The sequence below is a fragment of the Nomascus leucogenys genome, chromosome X (genome assembly GCF_006542625.1).
Source record: "Nomascus leucogenys isolate Asia chromosome X, Asia_NLE_v1, whole genome shotgun sequence".
In the NCBI taxonomy this organism is placed as follows: Eukaryota; Metazoa; Chordata; class Mammalia; order Primates; family Hylobatidae; genus Nomascus; species Nomascus leucogenys.
In genome coordinates, this window is record NC_044406.1 from 122320368 (window position 1) to 122336128 (window position 15761).

The 15761-nt window shown below is 41.3% G+C and overlaps 1 protein-coding gene across 3 annotated transcripts in view; it reads right to left on the reverse strand.

The window, feature by feature from the left end:
- The window catches only part of ARHGEF6 (Rac/Cdc42 guanine nucleotide exchange factor 6), a 119587-nt gene that overhangs the window by 85476 nt on the left and 18350 nt on the right, over positions 1-15761 (reverse strand). For all 3 annotated transcript variants that reach the window (XM_003272576.3, XM_030807124.1, XM_003272577.3), the window contains one exon: positions 60-144. In XM_003272576.3, the coding sequence (XP_003272624.1) occupies positions 60-144 (85 nt within the window). The remainder of the gene's footprint in view (positions 1-59; positions 145-15761) is intronic.

A 15761-nucleotide genomic window follows, 5' to 3' on the forward strand; every position in this document is an offset into this window, starting at 1 on the left:
CACAAACACATGGGTTCAAAAATGTCACCCAGAACATATAAATCACAAGCCCGGCTTACCTTCTGTTGCTTTGTTGACAGCTAAAAGAGTACTCAGTACCTTGGAGAAATTGACCCCTGAATAAAGGTCATCAGGATCAAATACCTATGAGAAAGGAAAATTGAAACCGTAAGACACTACAAGTATTCAACTCAACAAACAAAACTATCAAAAGGCCACTTCCTCCAGCCCTCCGGGGAAAAAAAAAAAAAAAGTGTAAAAGCCAAGACACAAACCTCCATATACCTTTGGGAGAAATGAGAGCAGCAGCTGAGCCGCCTAATGACATGTGGCAGGCCATCAGTGAGTCAGAGCAAAGCAGTAATGGGAAATGAGAGCCAAGCTGAGAAGGCAGCGCCCACCAGGAAATGAACAGCGCATACTCAGACCCACTCTTCTGGCCTGAATGTATCAATAGTTTCAGCCCAGTTACAGGAAGCTCATATGCATGGGTTACAATTAATGCCCATCACCTACATAATGTCCTCGACAGTCCACAAATAAGGAGGTGGAGCCTTTTTGACATGCTTGCATCTGTACAGTTTATTAGCTGTGTCTAGTTGAGTCACTGTCAGAAGTGCCTTTTTCTCTGCTCTCCTTCCTCCCCACTGCCACCCGCTGCATCCCAACTGCCTAGGATCCCAATTCCATGTTGCCCAAACTTTCTGCCCAGGTCTGCCTTTTGCTCCCAGCTTCAGTTCCCAGTTTCTGCTGCTTGACCTTGCCCCTCTCAGCTCATCATGAATTCAAGTATTTGCCTGCCTGAGCCTATGGGCTCTTCCTGGCTTTAGATGACTTTCCCAAATATGACCTCTGGCCTGTCTGATACTACTCAACTCTTGGCAAAAAACACATTAAGTAAATACATTTCACTTTACCAGTCAACTGTCGATCTGATATGCTATTGTCCCCAGTGAAGATACCAATCAGATGTTGTTTTCAATACAATTTACCTGTTACCTTTGAAATGTAGTCAGTGTGTTAAAATATATTGAGTCTCAAATATGTATATTTGAAATTAGAAGTGTTCTCATGCACAAGTACAATCTATTAATTTTCCAGCCAACAATGTAAGTATGCATACCTGAAGGTAACCAGATGCCCACCTTCTGGATGGAAATGCCCCTTCTAAAAACATTTTGTTCCTGGATGTCTAGAAGTCTCTTAAAGAAAACAGATTGCATCACTTTTTCCCCAAATGTGGGGATGGAAATAAAATGTACCTTTTCATATGGGACATGATTGGTAATGGGCATAGGATTTTAAAGGGTCTGTCTTCCCATTAGGTAGAGCCATTTGTTCCATTTTTAATCTGCATATTTTCTGGGAACCATATCCAGACAAATTTCTATCTTTTTTGTACATGTTCTTGAAAACCTATAATCTGTTTTTAGAATGAAAATATATAATATCAATTTTTCACGTTTTGGGGGGTCAATAAAGATACATGCAAATGCAAACCTACACAAGTCTGCCTATTCTAGGATTCACTGCTTTATTCATTTAATCAATGAATGTTTTGCATTCAAAGTTAAAATGACCAAAAAGCCCAGTTGCATCTAAAAATGAGACATTAATATATTTCTGGTAAAAGACTAATGCTAATATTATTAAAGAGTTAAACAACAACACAATCCAAATATATTTCTGAATGCTACCATATAAAATTCAAACTTTTCCAGAAATACATTGACAAGAGTTCTGTTATAGTTTGTCAAAGCCTGGGTGAACCAGAGGCAATAGACTAGAGAGAGTGTCTAGTATCTCAGGGGATTTCAGACTTATTGAGTCTCCCTTAGAACTGATTAACTGGGAAAATGTTAATGACATGTATGCCAAAATAGTAGCAAAGCAAAAAAATTCACTTGTTTTTAGCCCATCAGTCCTAATGGGAGTGTGCATGTGTGTGTGCATGTGGATACATGTTTTGGGTGGGTGTGGTAGAGATGAGTAGATCTAAAATAATAAGCAGAAGTTAAATATTAGCAGAATAAGGCATGAGAGCGAAAGTTGTGATAAAAAACCTCTCCCTCTGGTTTTAGTTGTTCCTTATCCAGCGTTATTAAATGCCTATACATGGCAACACTGGTATTATTCACTTGTACAAGTACCTGACTGATTTTGAAAATAAATAAACTGATCAGAAAATGAAATGTGCATCAACAAGAGTCATTGCATCTGCTTGAGGGAAGCTTCCTGAACTGTACCCGTTTCTCTTTTGGGAAAACCCCAATATAGTCAAGTTTATCCATGGACACTGTTCTTCTTGCTGCAAGCCTATTCTGAGGCACTAGAAACTACAGAAGAAGGAGTTGGAAGAAGCCTCTGGGAACTGCTAGAGAAAGCAATGCCTAAGCATTATTATTTCAGAGTAGCTGGAGAATCAGATACAACCACAAACACCCTTCACCACACTATACCTTCTAAGTCCTAAATTGAATGATATTGAAAATTCCACCCTAGATCTTTCTTCCATGCACTTCAGAGAGCTCCCCTATGAAAATGGAAATATTATCTGGAGGGATCACAACGTTTTCAGCCACTATCAGTTATTTATGTCTTAGTGGAAATGAGCAGTGTGAGACCAAGTTGAGAGATGATGATGTGGAGAAAGACTAAGGGCGCTGGTCCCCAAATAGGAGAAAGCAAAGGAGAATTCCCCAATGCAGAGAGGGTGTGAGAAGAACAAGGAAAGGTAGATTACAGTACAGACCACTTTCCTAGGACTAATCCCACTCATTTATACATCCAAAATAGAGAACCAATTCCCTTTTCTGTCTGCAAAGCACTGGAACTTGTTAAAAAGGTAATGTAAATTTGCACATTTATGCTGTATGTAATTTTCCATAATCATTTTCAATAAAATTTTTCAAAGTCAAAGTCAAATCATGGCAAAGTCATGATGATACTCATCTTCTAGTACCCTGTGCAAGCCTCACTAGTCTGTTCAGTGTCTCTGGTTTGTGACTGAGTCCCAGATTAGCTGAACTTTCTTTATACCTATTTTGGTGCACAAAAAGCCAGTTAGTTCCAGTTAGATCCGTGAAGGTCAGATGAACAGCAGGATTCCCTCCCTCCATTCATCTTACCACTACTGTGACTCAGACAAGAAAAAAGTACTACTTCTTAGACTACTGCTAGATGGTGTCAAGGTATCATTCCTGCAATCAGATGATGCAAGGTTCAAATCTAACAACAATAAAAACATTTACTCTAACCAATAGGACAGACAGGGATTAAACTTTATCAAAGATATTTTAAGTATTTACATATAGCCAACCTAAGTTGCATTCCTACATCAGTAAATGAAATCAAACTTTTTTTTTTTTTTTGAGGCAGAGTCTCACTGTATCCCCCAGACTGGAGTGCAGTGGCACGATCTCAGCTCACTGCAACCTCCGCCTCCCAGGTTCAAGCAATTCTCCTGCCTCAGCCTCTAGAGTGGCCACCACACCCGGCTAATTTTTGTTTGTTTGTTTGTTTGTTTTTGTTTTTTTTTTTAGTAGAAACGGGGTTTCACCATGTTGGCCAGGCTGGCCTCGAACTCCTGACCTCAAGTGATCCACCCACCTCAGCCTCCTAAAGTGCTGGGATTACAGGCGTGAGCCACCGCGCCCAGCCCAGACATTTAATTTTTAAATGTTTCCCCACAGCTTTTTATTCTAGATATCCCCAATGACAGCAAAACCTATTTGCAAACCACTAAATACCAGGTGTTAATTGTGAATTATTGGGGATCTGCCAGTGTAAACTGCAAGAAGTTAATATTTCTATAGCATTACAAATAGAACCTTTTGGAGTAGTGCTCGGTTTCAACGTGTATGCTATTTTATGACACTTTCCCTAAACTGAAAAAAGCCAGGAAGCATACGAGAAGAAACTTTCCCAACTCCCTGTTCCATTCTCTCACTTATCTTACAGCTACTGTTTACTGATTTACTGAGCTCCTGCTATGTTCCTGGTGCCACGCTTGGACATCACATACATATTGCTATGATCTGAATGTTTGTGCCCTTCCCAAATTCATATGTTGAAACCTAATCACCAGTATAATGGTATTTGGAGGTGGGGGCATTTAGAGGTGATTAGATCATGAGGGCATAGCTCTCATGAATGGGATTCTTGACTTTATCCAAGAGGCCCCAGAGAGCTACCTTGTCCCTTCCACCATGTAAGGACATAGAGAGACGGTACTATCTATGAATAGGGAAGCAGGCCCTCACCAGGATACTAAATATGCCTTGATCTTGGATTTCTGGCCTCCAGAACTATGAGAAACACACTTCCGTTGTTTATAAGCTACCTGGTTTATGGCATTTTGTTCTGGTGGTCTGAACAGACTAAGATACAAATATATTTTTTAATTTGCATTTGATTCTCCCAGCAAGCCCATGATGTCAGTACAATTATTTTCCCCATTCCACGGATGAGTAAACTAAGACTCAGAGTAAAGTCACAGGGCAGGAAAATGATGGAGCCAATAAAGATACACAAGAAAGTGCTTTGAGGGGCATTGTAGCCCTGCATGCACACCTTATGTTTTCATGAGACACAGAGAAAAAATGAAAAAGCAATCCATGAGTCTGTATACAAAAAGAAATCCTTTGCTTCTGTCAATACAAGTAGCATCTGTATCATCTGCATCGAGTTTGTTATAGCCTCTAAAATGATTAATTCAACTAATTGTAGCAAAGAGAAAATCTTCCATATTACAAGACTGTCTCTGCAGGGGCCTTGCCTAACTCCTGTGCTGTCCTTCCCATTTCAAGGGTCAGCCTTCACTTAGGAGGCACTTGGCCACATTTGCCAAAAGAGGGGAAAAGCTACACTAAGCTCCTCCTATTTGTTGAACCAGGTCTGCCTCGTGAGCCACGGTCCATATTTGTGAGGTCCTGGTCTGGTAGGGGTCCAGCTCATGATTACAGAACCAAGCTAAAACATCTGCGCCACGTGCAATGACACCTAGCCTCCTGATTTTCTTGACATCATGCTCTAACCACCTGAGTTAACCAGTCACAGCAGTCTAGCCACATCTTAGTTAAGAAAAGAAGGCATACCCTACCCTGGTTCAGAACTGGTCATCTTTAATGTCATGTGGTTTCAGTAACACCCAATCAACTTCTATTTAAAGGTAATTTAAGGTTGGGGGTGATTATAATAGGTTCCATTACTCAAGAGTTAAAAGTCTAATCAACTGAAAAGCGGCCGGGCGCGGTGGCTCACGCTTGTAATCCCAGCACTTTGGGAGGCCGAGGCGGGCGGATCACGAGGTCAGGAGATCCAGACCACGGTGAAACTCCGTCTCTACTAAAAAATACAAAAAAATTAGCCGGGCGTGGTGGCGGGTGCCTGTAGTCCCAGCTACTCGGAGAGGCTGAGGCAGGAGAATGGCGTGAACCCGGGAGGCGGAGCTTGCAGTGAGCCGAGATTGCGCTACTGCACTCCAGCCTGGGTGACAGAGCGAGACTCCGTCTCAAAAAAAAAAAAAAAAGAAAAGCAAGTGATTCATTGGGACCACAAGGACATATAGCTTATATTTCAAGCCTGTTTTTTAAAAAAGATTCCGAATATTTAGGAACATTCCAGCTCTTCCTTGTTCTTATTGCTCTTATTGAACAAAATCTTAACTTAGCTCATCTCGAATCACATTCTCTAATTCTCACAGCTGAGCACACTGCCTCTGTTAACCCCTGAACTTTGGTGGAAATGTCATTACATAGTGCAACAGAGCAAGCAAATCTGAGCTGCTTAGTCATATTTCACTGGGTGGTACCACTCCTGGCTCTGTGAACGTGATCTGGGATGTGTACACGTAGCTCCTACTAAAAGCAGTCACAAAGTCAGCAACAAATAATGCTCTCAGCTCAGAAATTGGATTCATTACCCACTGGTATTCCACTTACTAGAATATAGTGGATGGCATTTCTACTGTGCCTGGTTTTAAATAATAGCTGTTCCTATTTGATATGGACCAAACTTAAGGGAGCAAACCTTGCTCTCAACTTTTATTTCCTCCCTTTCTCTCCAAGATCTAATTTGTGCCTGTAGCTGAAACAACATACAGTGTATTGGAAAGAACACTGATGTGAGAGTCAGAAGACTTTGACTCCAATCTCAGCTTTGTCACTACTGAGCAGTTGTGAGGACCTTAGGAAAGCAACACTACCTTTATGAGGCTCCATTTTCCATCTGGAAAGTGTCTTTGAGCAAAGGAGCTCAGTGAGAGGTCTTGTGGTCTGTCATCTAAATAGGAGCTTTTAAAGGCAGCATCTTGGCTGGGTCCCCAAGGCCCAGAATCAGGTCTTCAGTTCTCAAGGCTCTTGAGAATGGACTCACACTAGCCAAGCTCACAAAAGGCCAATGCATAAACCAAAAGGCCAATTTCTTAATTTTTACTAAAAATAAATGAAGCACTAAGAAGATTAAATACTCCCATTTTCTGGCCAGAGCACTCTCTCCCAATAGAGAAATCTCTCTGGTGAGCTAAATTATAATCAGAAATGTGTTGAGTACTACAGAATCAGAGCAAAGAGAGTCTAGGGTATTGCAGCCTAACATGCTTATAACCTGTTTACAAGCTGATTTTTCAAAATGTCATTTTTAAATGACCTATTTATAAATTCTGGCTTTATCTTGCTGCCACTGCATCGTGGCATTTGGACTGTGATCATGGAAAGCTTTAACTCTGTATGTTTTCTTTTTGGCTCTGTGGATTTCTATAAAGTCACTTTACATAACTAATATGGACTCCTAGATTACTTGAACCTCATAGAATCCAGAGCCAGGAAGTTCAGCTCCATGGAGCTCCTATGACAGAAGCCAAGATCTGAGCTTGCCCCCCACTCTTCATTAAGTCACAAATCTCATTCCCTGATGGCTACCTCAGCATCACCATAGGACTCCCATTCTTCCTTGTTAGCACTCCTATAGGGGAGAACCCTTTCTCTATAACAGAGATTTATCTTTAGTTGAGTATTAAGTGTTCAGGTAAGAGGGGAATGAATGAGGAACAATATACGCATCTTAGTGGGGCCAGTCACAGGATTAAATAAAGGGAGAGCAAAAGAGAACAACTGATGGCTGGGCACAATGGCTCAGGCCTGTAATCCCAGCACCTTGGGAGGCCGAGGTAGGTGGATCACTTGAGTCCAGGAGTTCGAGACCAGACTGGCCAGCATAGTGAAACCCATCTCTTCTAAAAATACAAAAATTAGCCAGATGTGGTAGTGGGCACCTGTAATCCCAGCTACTCGGGAGGCTGAGGTAGAAGAATGGCTTGAATCTGGGAGGCGGAGGTTGCAGTGAGCTGAGATTGCACCACTGCACTCCAGCCTGGGCAACAGGGCGAAACCCCGCCTCAAAAAAAAAAAAGAAAAGAAAAGAAAAAAGAAGAAGGAACAACTGGTTTTGAATAATCTCACCAAAAAGAGAGCAGGCATGAAGGAAAGGGAAAAATGAAATATCTCTCATCAATAGCGCTTGCCAAGCCAAGGACAGGAAGCAGGAGGCCTAGACTCAGCTGCCTCACAATCAGCCAGCCATTGTGGCTTGGCCGGCTCCCGCCCCTCCTCCTGTGCTCCCGTCACCAGAGCCTTTGCAAAAGCACACTGGTTGCCAGTTTTGCAGGGTGGGGTGGATGGGTGATCTCTCAGCTGCTGGAGCATCTGTGTGCCAGACCTGAGGGTGTCTTCCCCAATGCCCCCACTCCCACCCCTTTAGAAACAGGGACTGACTCCCTAGTGTTCCAAATTGGAATGCGGAACACATTTTCCCAGAAACAGCATCACACCTGCCACTCAGCCTCTGTGAGTTCTATAGTTCAGCCACATTAAGTATTCAACAGGCTGTTGTGGGCCAGCCAGAAAACATAATCACCGTGTTGAGCCTTGTTTCTATGGGAAAATGTTTTCTGTGTCCCTAATAATCACTTAAAAATGAACTTTTGGAAAATAATTTGTTTTTACATTGAAGAGTGGCCAGACATGTGTTCTCAAATCAATGTCCAACATCCTTTATGCTTTTTCCTTGTCCCTTCATATAAAAGATGAACAAATGCCCTAGACATTCAGGGTACTATTTATTTTAGAACTCTTAGTGATGAGAGAATCAAGGTAAATATATGAAGTCTGTGAGAATACCCTCAGAAATTTCAGTAGTCAGCAGCTCCTCCCTGCCTGTTTAACAATCCAGGCAGTTAGAGAGGAGCCTCACCTATGGAGAGAAGGCTCCCTTGGTCCCTGCTTTCCTAGCAGCTACTAAGATTTAGGGTAGGAGCCCCAGAGCCTACCAGAATTTGCAGCTGAGACTGGTGGTAAATAGCCCCACACAAAGACTAGGGAGAAACGAGGGCCATGAAACAAAAGAGCTACTGCTAGTCGCTTTCAGCAGCAGCCCTTCCAGTAGTATCACCTGTTGCTATCCATAATGTCCTCACTGACCTACCTTCATGTTTCTTTTTTCCAAACAGCTACAGCTTTATAGTCTGTAGAGATGTTGTAAATTTAAGCTCTCAGTGGTCTATCTGCCCAATATTCTTTATTCATTATGCAGGTGCTGAGATTAGTCCTGAATTTCCTATTAAAAGGTAGGCTCTTTGAAGTCCACATTCCCCCACAGACCTGGCCCCAATATTCAACATATACGAAATACTTGATAAATAACCATTCGTTGGTTGATTGACAGGATGCTCTGTCAGAGAGACTTAAAGGTAAATTATGCCTAGAACATAAGCCCCATGGTGCCAATTCTTTTTTTCACTTCTGGATCCTCAGTGTCTAGAAGAGTGCCTGTCACACAGTAGGCACTCAATAGATATTTGGTTAATTAATGAGAGTTTAGCTGTTCTCATCAATAGATGATTAATCATACTTGAAGAAAAAGCATTGCAGAAAGTATAATAAACTCAGAAAGAGATATCACTTAGGAAGGAAAAAAAAACAATCTCCACGCAATTTTCCAGGAAACATGTAACATCTAAAATTAGATGCACCTGTACTCATCAGCAAACTCAAGCTCTATGACCATGAGGTGACCAAAGTGCTTCAAACTCTATGGTTGTTAATTTTTTAAGTTGTGTGCTGAGTGTGGGCAACATCCGCAATTGCTTGCCTGTCCCAGGTAATAGAGGTTCCTCTAAATGCCATCACAAAGCACCATGACCTCATTATTATAGAGAAGAGCAGCTGCAAAGAACTGTGGGATTTTACTGCTTTTTCTGGAATTGGTTATATTTTCAACCGTTTTTGTTGTAAAACTGAATAAATGGCAAACACTACAAGCCACCCTCCCCTGTTCATGCCTATGCTCTAAAACTAGCTCCAACTCACAGCCAGAGCACAATGGGACATGGCAAAGCAACTCACCAGCAGCAAGAAGGGGTAACGTGTAATTGGAAAGACTACAATTCACATGCCCAAAATCCTCCTAACACCAGCTAAACTTGGAGGAAAGGATGCTGTGCCAAAGTTATTATTATTTTTTCTCTTTACTTAGAGATTACTATTATTATTTTTTCTCTTTACTTAGAGATTCAGCCATTCATTTGGCAAAGACTTTTGGCTCTTCCCGTTTATATATCTGTGTGATTCACTTTTTCAAAAGTATGTCATTTTCAGAGACACGCATCAATGCCTAACAGACATAAATTAATTAGTGAATCCTGCTCCAACTTACTCCAAACAGGATTTGCACTTAGAAAACAATCCAAACACTGTTAGGTGGGCATTCAGGAGCTCAGATCTCACAGACATCAGAAATGGTGCTTTTAGTTAGCACTCATGTCTCTCAAAACACAGCAAAGGCATCCAACAAAAAGCCTAATATAACCCAAGATCAAGTCCACCCTCTTCAGACTAGCATTCAAATTACTTCTCAAGGCCAGACGCAGTGGTTCATGTCTGTAGTCCCAGCACTTTGGGAGGCTGAAGTGGGCTAATCCCTTGAGGTGAGGAGTTTAAGGCCAGCATGGCCGTCTGGTTTAAGTTTAAGGCCAGACTGGCCAACATGGCAGTCTCTACTAAAAATACAAAAATTAACCGGGTGTGGTGGCACACGCCTGTAATCCCAGCTAGTGGGGAGGCTGAGGCAGGACAATCGCTTGAAAACAGGAGGCGGAGGTTGCAGTGAGTCGAGATCGCGCCACTAGCCTCGGCAATCTAGCCTGTCACACTCTAGCCTGTCGCACTCTAGCCTGGGTGACAGAGCAAGATGCCATCTCAAAATTTAAATTGAAAATAATTTCTTCTCAAGCATCTCGAAGATAGACCTTAGCAGGCCCATCGTTTCTCACCATCATCTCCTTATATGCTCCAGAATCTTCTTTCTTCACTGTGCCTCTCTCTGACATTTATACTTCTCCTTCAGAAAGTTCCCTCAATCATCTGAATGCTAGCTATCCTTCAGGGCCCAATCCAATCACTCCCTTCCATGGTGTTTTCCCCAAACACTACGCCTCAGTACACAACAGGCTTCCCTATTTCTGAATTCCTCTTGCATTTAGGCTCTAGATTCTGGAACCACTAACTTGGACACCTAACCATACACTGCTAAATGCTGTTAAATTCCACTCTTTCACACACACATGCTGCCTCTGTCCAATAGGCAGGAGCCCACAGTGCCAGGCATGGTGCTCACTTTACAGACATTGAACAAGTTCTTGCTAAGTGTCAGTTTTCTCTCCCAATCTGAAATTCAAGCAGGTATTTCTTCCATCAGAAGCACCTGCCCTTTGGGCATGCCTTTCCCAGAAGGAAAGAGAGGAAGAAAAGGCAAATTTTTCAAGTAGAATTTGATAAATCAAGGCTCATATATTTTCCATCACCCGGTAAAAATACATTTTTTTTTTTTTTTTGAGACGGAGTCTTGCTCTATCACCCAGGCTGGAGTGCAGTGGCGCCATCTTGGCTCACTGCAAGCTCCGCCTCCCGGGTTCACACCATTCTCCTGCCTCAGCCTCCTGAGTAGCTGGGACTACAGGTGCCGGCCACCATGCCCGGATAATTTTTTTGTATTTTTAGTAGAGACGGGGTCTCACCGTGTTAGCCAGGATGGTCTTGATCTCCTGACCTTGTGATCAGCCCGCCTCGGCCTCCCAAAGTGCTGGGATTACAGGCGTGAGCCACCGCACCCAGCTACAGTTGACTCTTGAACAACATGGGGATTAAGGGCACTGAGCCCCCATGCAGTTGAAAATCCATGTATAACTGCGCCTGGCCAAAAATAAATTGTTTTTTTTTTTTTTGAAGAATATGATTTTAAAATGCTGACAAAGCATTTACCTCACCAAAAAGAAGTGAAGTTACTGCCTGAGATCACTTTAGAGAAAATCACAGTTAGAGAATCCTCACATGAAGAGCTCACACCTTGAAAGCCCAGTGAAAGCAAGAGAGTTTCGGTAATAGAAGAAATAAGAAGTAGCCTAGAGACTGGAAAAGTAGAAAAAGGCTTCTATATGACATCACAGGAGCTAGTATCTCACACCTTTAATTTTCTCTTTTTAATTTTTAAAAAACTTGAAACAAGTACTCTAGCTTGGCATAAAGTAATGTTATCTTAGGGGAAACCCAGCTTTCTTTCTGTCCTCATTTTTACCCATTAAAGAGTCATTTTTATGAATAAAAGTCAACTCCTGACCATCTACATGTAGACTCTTTAAATACACAAGCTATCCAAAATGAAATTTTAAAAGTTCATTTCCATTCAAATACCCATTCATTATCCATTCAACAAATATTTATTGAACACCTGGTGTCTATGCCAGGCAGTAATACATAAATTTGTTTTAAGATGAGAAATAAAAAGAACACTATATAAAATCTGGCAAATGAAGTCACCCACAGGTACATTAGCCCTAAGACCATTTTCTATTCTGTTGTCTCTACTTGAAGGTGATTTTTAAATCTTGAATCAAGATTTGCCTCAATACACAACACACTCCCAAATACCAGTCCTTCTTCAGAGAAGGCAAAGTGGTTATACAAACAGTATAAATGCTTATTTCCACCATCACAATGTATATTCTCACAAAAAAGTTGTTAAACTTCTTTTGTTAGTGAAAGACTGCAGTCTCCTGATTTGCATACATTTCTCAGAAATTATTAGTACATACCTCTCTTTTGCTGGAGACCTCCTCATGAAGAACATACAAATTAGTGTTCAGGCCTGCTTCACAGGCAGGGCTTTTCATAAATGATGTTAAGAGTTTGACACCTTAAGCCGGGCGCAGTGGCTCACGCTTGTAATCCCAGCACTTTGGGAGGCCGAGGCGGGCGGATCACGAGGTCAGGAGATCGAGACCACGGTGAAACCCCGTCTCTACCAAAAATACAAAAAATTAGCCGGGCGTGGTGGCGGGCGCCTGTAGTCCCAGCTACTCGGAGAGGCTGAGGCAGGAGAATGGCGTGAACCCGGGAGGCGGAGCTTGCAGTGAGCCGAGATTGCGCCACTGCACTCCAGCCTGGGCGACAGAGCGAGACTCCGTCTCAAAAAAAAAAAAAAGAGTTTGACACCTTAAAGATGCCTCTTAAGGCCGGCGCGGTGGCTCACACCTGTAATCCCAGCACTTTGGGAGGCCAAGGGGGGCGGATCACTTGAGATCAAGAGTTCAAGACCAGCCTGAGCGACATAGTGAAACCCCAGCTCTACTAAAAAATACAAAAAATTAGCCGGGCATAGTGGCACGTGACTGTTATCCCAGCTACTTGGAAGGCTGAGGCAGGAGAATCGCTTGAACCCAAGAGGCGGAGGTTACAGTGAGCCAAAATCGCACCACTGCACTCCAGCCTGGGCAACAGAGCAAGACTCTGTCAAAAAAAAAAAAAAAAAGCCTCTTAAAATAACGTCCATGCTTCCAAGAAGTAGGGAAACATCTTTGTTATTGTTGAGGGTGAGACAAGTCCTTAATAATAGTTTCACTTGCTGCTTTGCAAACTGCTGCATTTTATCTCACCTTAATTTAATTCCTTATTTTCCCTGTTGCCCTATTCACTCACTCAATTGACATGTCTGATCTCTGGAATAATATTCAAGTCCCCAAGAAAGTATAAAGCTTGGATTTTACCAGATTTGCCTAAGTAGAACTTAATTAGGAAGGTAAATCTTCTGCCAGAAGTCCAATAGAAATGATATGTGACTACATGCTGTTTTGGATGATCTACATCTCTAAGCCCATACATCTCTTTGTGTGATAAGGCCCAGTTTGCCAGGGTATGACAAAGCCTGAAGCTAATCGGACAGATATCTAGTGTCATAGGTCTTTCTTCCAGCTGACAGCAGAGGAAGTGCCATTGCCCATGTTGAAATGCAGATACAGAGTAGCTTCTGGACTAAGTGGACATACACAACCCCCTCTAAAAAACTGGTAAAGGGAGGGCCCTAAGAAACTGGCAAGTGCCTTCACACTTCCTCATTTGTAATTCAAAGGCCCAACTCTGCATTTCCTCTCGGTACCAACCCCAAATGTCATCAGCAATCGCTCTGCATACCTTATGCTGTGCTGGCAACATCACATCACCTCTCAGACTGATCCTTGAGGGCCACCTCAATGATAACAATAAGACCAAGTTAGAATGGGGCTGGAGTAGGGGTTAGCTGGCCAAGATAGTGTGGTTTGAATAAAGAGGTATATTGTGTTCTGTTGTCCCCAGAAACAGCCTGGATTACAGTCAACATTAAAACCAAATTAGAGTGAGTTAGATTTAAAACAAGATAATTTACATCTCCAGTCAGGAAGATTCTAATAATTAATCAAATTTTCTAACAAAATGCATTCCTTTTGGTATATGTTTGGTATATTCACCCCAATTCAGACACAATGCCTTTCTTCTTTAGATATTACATACTGTGTTTTTTAAATAGAAGCCATTGATTTTTATTTTCCCCCTCAACTATGCCCAATTCATCAGGTTTATTGCTTATTTCCTGAAGGCAAGAGGTTTTTGGCAATCATCACCAAAAATAAAAGACCATTCATTGTATTGTTTAACTTAAACGATCATCTTGCTTTGGGGTGTATTTTAAAATTTCAAGCAATTTTAATTTTAAAATAAATATGTCTGTTTTAAAAGACAAAAATTAAACTAGTTCATCCAGGTAAACATGAGCAACTGAAAATAGTCTTTTCTCACATTCTTCTAGTTTATGCATAGACTAGAAAAGAATGAAAAGATCTGATTTTTCAATACCCGGAGGAATCCATCCAAACTGTTTCTATTATTAGAACACAAAATGGTAGCTCAAGAAGTTACTGTGGTTAACAACTGAATAATTCATAGTCTCTGAAGAATTCAGTTGCTTTGTCTTCTCCAGTTCCTCTTTACAACTGGATCCCCAAATATATTTCTAGTCCTGAGCTGTTATAAAGGAAACCATACACAAATTGTTTTCAGCAGTTAAAACTTGACCATGCTAAGCATTGAGAACAACAGCAAAACAATAAGCTAGGGAAAGAACAAGAACTCTTACAAGGAGTTCCTAAAACTCTTCAGATTGCATATATATTGTCTGAAACTGTAGTTAAAAATTCCAATCTCTGTTCCGTGGATATCACTGGGCTGCAATATCACGGAAATTTAAACTGTCTTTATGTAGCCTTCCAAATAAAATATAAAAAACCAATTAAATATAATATCTAAATTATTTTAAACACATTTCAACACACTGTAATCTAAATTTGAATTATTTTCTATGATGAAAAGCACAGAGACTTAAACTCAGAAACGAAAGCACTTTAATAGTGAGTGAAAGATGCTAATAATGTTGAAGGATTAATTTCTGCTGTTAAGCATGGAGAACAGAGGCCAAGTCTGACATCACTATTCATCTAAGACGCCCAGAAATATTCAACTTTGTTTTGCCTTCTAGAGATGTGTTAAGTATTAGAAAATATGTGAGGTTTTTACCTTTGACTTTATTTTTAAAAACATTTTCCCAAAAACAAGTGGTCTCTGCTGAATAGAGCATAGAACTGAGAGAGAAAATGGCTGGATTTTTTTTTCCTATTTCAAGTTTTAGCCCTGTCTAAATTCCAAATGTAACTAGTAAAACCTCAGAACCCTTGGAAAGCCCACAGTTTACCCTTCTTTTTTTTTTTTTTTTTTTTTTTTTTTTGAAACGGAGTTTAGCTCTTGTCACCTAGGCTGGAGTGCAATGGCATGATCTCAGCATCTCAGCTCACTGCAACCTCCACCTCCTGGGTTCAAGCAATTCTCCTACCTCAGCCTCCTGAGTAGCTGGGATTACAGGCACCCGCCATCATGCTCAGCTAATTTGGGTACTTTTTTGGAGATGGGGTTTCACCATGTTGGCCAGGCTGGTCTTGAACTCCTGACCTCAGGTGATCCTCCGGCCTCAGCCTCCCAAAGTGCTGGGATTACAGGCGTGTGCCACCATGCCAGCCTGCCCTTCCAATTTTTTTAAATGTTAAATCTTCAAAAGGAAATCTTTCTAAAAATCAATGACTCACTTCTTAAACAGAGTTAGCTTACCATAACTGAACTAAGTGAACTTTTTTAAAAATAATGCAATGTTTTTTATCTAATATATCCCAGAACACTGATCTACTGGGATATATTAAAATTCCAATTAGGAACTAGCTTTTATTGAGAGTTCACTCAGTGCCAAGGACGGTGCTAAGTGCTTTACTTGCTTTCTTTCATTTAACCCTAGGAAGAGGCATATAATTTTTTTTTTTTTTTAACCAGAGTCTCTCTCTGTCGTCCAGGCTG